The sequence below is a fragment of the Meleagris gallopavo genome, chromosome 7 (assembly GCF_000146605.3).
Source record: "Meleagris gallopavo isolate NT-WF06-2002-E0010 breed Aviagen turkey brand Nicholas breeding stock chromosome 7, Turkey_5.1, whole genome shotgun sequence".
NCBI lineage: Eukaryota > Metazoa > Chordata > Aves > Galliformes > Phasianidae > Meleagris > Meleagris gallopavo.
Window position 1 is genome coordinate 12,069,693 of NC_015017.2, and position 4,122 is coordinate 12,073,814.

Genomic DNA, 4,122 nt, shown 5'->3' on the forward strand with positions numbered 1-4,122 from the left:
TTTTGCTGCTTGCAGACTCTTATCACCAAAGTGATGGGCTCAACATGAGGTATGATAAGACCTCAGAAAAGTCATCAAAATATGCTTTGTGTCACTGATTAAGTGAACCTCAAACTTTTTCCTCCTGGGAACACAGAAATTCTATATTACTTTACTAAAGTATTCCACTTTGTCTTATGTTGCTGTTTACTGCTTTTTTTTTTTTTTTTTTTTGCTGACCTATTTAGGACATCATGGGGATATGGGAGCTCCCATGGCTGATGTTATTCTCCCAGGAGCAGCATACACAGAGAAGGCAGCAACATATGTGAATACTGAAGGTAGGGCCCAGCAGACAAGAGTAGCAGTAACACCTCCTGGGATGGCAAGGGAAGACTGGAAAATCATTAGAGCTGTCTCTGAGGTAATGTTTCCACTATAAATTGCTTCTAGTAAAAGTATAGCGAGTCGTTAAGTTCCTTTGCTATTGAAAAGTGTTTCCAAAATGGTATGTTTTCAGGGAAATATATGCTTGTGGTCTTATATAACAGTGTTTTGTATTGAATCCTTTCATTATTGTGTGAGCTGAATAATACTGTTTACCTTTTATGGCTAGGACTAATGTTGTAGCTGCTGTATGCTATTGGAATGTATACTGGATGAAACTGTCTGGAATTTCTGCTGGTCTTCCTGATGTGCTTTAGAGCAAACTGATGGGAGAATACAATTTCTTGCTTTTAGAAAGAACAGTAATGCTTGGGACAGGATCTGGTATCAGGAAAGACACAAACATGTGTAGAAGTCACTGGAAGTGATGCATTGATAATAACATCAACTTCCATCACATTCGGTAGAAAACAAGGGAAAGTGCAAGCAAGGTTATATACATGTATGAAAATATTCTGTCTTCTTTGTTTTTCCTGATTTTTTTTTTAATTACTATTTTTCTCTTTTACCATGAGGTAGTTTTAACTGTATGCGTCAAAAGCTCATAGAATACTATGATTGCTGTAAAGGCTTCAGTCGATATGTTAGAACTGCTAGTGTTTTCAGGAGCATAGTTTTCCTGATTTATTTATTTTTTTACTTTAAGTGTGCTAATGGCTTGGTAATTAAAATACTATGTATTGAACATACGGATTTGATAGCATTTCTTTCTGTGAATTTCTCAGCTGGCTGGTTTGACCTTGCCTTATGAGAACCTTGATGAAATACGGAAGCGTTTAGAAGAAGTCTCTCCTAACCTGGTCCGATATGATGATGTGGAGGAGGCTAACTACTTCAAGCAGGCAAATGAATTATCAAAGGTAACCAAAACACTTACGCATGGTCTAATGCTGTTACACAGGTGAATGCTTTTTAAGAAAATGAGCCACCTTCATACATAGTACTGTGCATCTAATGAGATCTATACTTAACAGTGAATGCAGATTTCACAGCAGAAATACTTTGGTACCAAATTCCTATCATAAAGCTGCTTAATTTCATTTTTCTTCCTTTCTTGCCACAGTTAGTAAAGCAGCAGCTTCTTGCTGATCCTCTTGTTCCACCTCAGCTCACAATAAAAGACTTCTATATGACAGGTATGTAGAGGATGACTTTTCCATTCTGAAACCTGCAATACATCTTACTTTGCTTTACAGTATGGTTTTTATGAGGTGTTTAAAGCTTTCCACTAATATATGTTGAATTTGACTCTTCCTTCAAAATTTTCTCATAAAAGATGACTTGGCATTTCTACAAAGAATAAGGCATTTGTCTTTCTCATCTTTGTATGCAGTCCTGTACTACATATTTTTGTATTGGCTGTGTAAATCTGCATATGCTGAAAAATTAATAGTTTACATATAAGTGGTTTTGTCTTCCTTTTTCTGCAGATTCCATCAGTAGAGCATCCCAGACAATGGCCAAGTGTGTGAAAGCTGTTGTTGAAGGTGCTCATGCAGTGGAAGAGCCGGCAAGCTGCTAGTTACTGATCAAACCGCTACCACCTCCATCCAAGTATTTGTTGCAGTTAATAGCTGTGACCAATACTTTTTTTTTCTTTTTTTCCCAGAAGCTATTTGCTAGGCAGTGGCATTTCCTTTTTCATTCACATTTTCATCAGTTCACATGGTCCCATAATATAGGACTCTTGTGGCTGGAGAGAACATGCAGCATTCAACTTGCTGTATCTAGAGGCTGCATATATGATGATTGTATACAAATAAATTATAATATTAAACAAGCCATTACCCATGTAATTTATAAAGCTCATGCTTCTTGTATGAAATCTCAGTAGGCAACTCAGCCTCAGTAGAAGTTTTGATTTGCCAAGAACAATTTTTTTTTTTTTTTTGAAGCCTAAACACTAGATTGTAACTTTCCAGAGCATCTAGGTATTTTAAACACTCATGAGGATGTAAACACTCTACTTTGGTCTTGCACTTTCAGAGCAAGTTGTCTCTCTTTTCAGTCAAACGTACCTGGTTTGTGTCAGTGTTTACCTACCACTCCTCTAGATATTTTGATGTGTTTCTCCATTTTGTTGGCAGTTGAGAAAACTACTCAAGGGAAGAAATATTTTTATGTTGTGAGAAAGAGAAAGCAATTTACACACAGCTTTGAAGTGTTAAACTTTTTAAAACTTAGCAAAAGATAAAAGGCCTTCAGCTGTACCAATACAAGAAAAAAATCTCACTATAGTTCCTCTGTGCACTGATGTTTTTATAGCAAAGTGAAAGAGGAGACTGGGGTTTCATTTTAAAGCTTTGCAATGACTTTAGAACAGTGAGTATCTGCTCAGTGCTACAGAATGATGGATAATCTGAGTTTAGAAGGTTAGGTACCCCAGTAATAAGGTACTAGAGTAATTAAGGTATAGAAGAATCCTTCTAGGAATCTGCAGATTGAAGCACTGTTACAAGGTCATTACTTCTAACTTTTTTTTTAGTTTCTTTCACAAGGAAGACTTATGTTTTTTCCAGGGTAGAATAATACTGAGTTCATACGAATGCTGCTCTAGAATTCTTAACTTTCATAAAGCTCTTTCTTTCATCTTTGACATTTTTCAATAACAAGTAGCGTTTTAAAGGTTCTTTTCCTCCTCCCAAGGAAGAAGCCTCTTCCTGCTTTCCTCAGCTTTGCCCAGTCTGCCTTACCCCAACCAAGCACAGGATGTTGCTCAACCAAGCCTGCCATTTTCCAGTTATCAACAGGGTCAGTTCTCTTGGTGGTACAAAGTAACTATTCAGTTCATGCAAAGATACTATGCACATTAAGCAAACATCTGGAAGTACTGTAGTCTATTTTTAATGTGGCAGTTAACAGGTACGTACATGTGACCAAATGCAGCATAAAACCTTCCTCTGTCCTTGTGGAATGTTACTTCTTTAGGGGAAAAAGGAGGCTGTGGCAGGGACAGCAGAAGAAGAATGTGTATATAACAGCATATGCTAAAAGCAAGACAGCTGGTTCTTTCCATAAGTGGTGGGTTCAAAAAAAAAAAAAGTTTACTGAATACAGGATTCAGTAAAATAACTGGCTATTATGTTCCTTGGATGAATTCCTTTCCCCCCCCTCCCAAATCCATATTGTACATATTATAATTTCAGTTGTGCAGCAACTCGGTCACTTCTTCATTTCACAATTTATAAAGGCTAAAAAAATCAACAGCTATTTTTTTTATTAAATATCATTATTTAACTCTGGGAGCACAGGCACATTATTATTACATTTGAAAGTACTGCATCCTTCAGTTAGCGTGTGTATACAGGAGATACTTATTGTAAAAAGATAATTAGTACATGCGGTGTTGCTATCCTTTCTCTGCCCTCTCCCCCTGCCACTTAAGCAGTCACTAAGTAGAGAACTTCTTAGACAAACTTGATAATAGCAACAAGGCTCCACAAATTTGATTACTGGAAACTAGGTAGTAAAGAGAAATGGGCATGCTTATCAACTGAGTTAATAGTTCAAAAGCCCATACTGCTTTTGTTTGCTGTGCTTGCTGGGCAGATTTAGACGTATGAACATCTGTTCAGGTGTAAATAAAAAGATAAGTAGGGGTCCACACAGAAATGGAGGTGATGTAGGCTACACAAAGGATGTGAGAGCTGAGGGAGATCAGTTCCCAAATGCAGTCCTGATCATACCCAATGGACA

General features: G+C 37.1%; 1 protein-coding gene across 2 annotated transcripts in view; it reads left to right on the top strand.

The window, feature by feature from the left end:
• Positions 1–3,468, top strand: part of NDUFS1 (NADH:ubiquinone oxidoreductase core subunit S1) — a 14,671-nt gene extending 11,203 nt beyond the window's left edge. For both annotated transcript variants that reach the window (XM_010713500.2, XM_019617052.2), the window contains 4 exons: positions 228–403; positions 1,152–1,286; positions 1,490–1,562; positions 1,857–3,468. In XM_010713500.2, the coding sequence (XP_010711802.1) occupies positions 228–403; positions 1,152–1,286; positions 1,490–1,562; positions 1,857–1,948 (476 nt within the window). In that variant the 3' untranslated portion in view covers positions 1,949–3,468. The remainder of the gene's footprint in view (positions 1–227; positions 404–1,151; positions 1,287–1,489; positions 1,563–1,856) is intronic.
• The last annotated feature ends 654 nt before the right edge of the window (positions 3,469–4,122 follow it).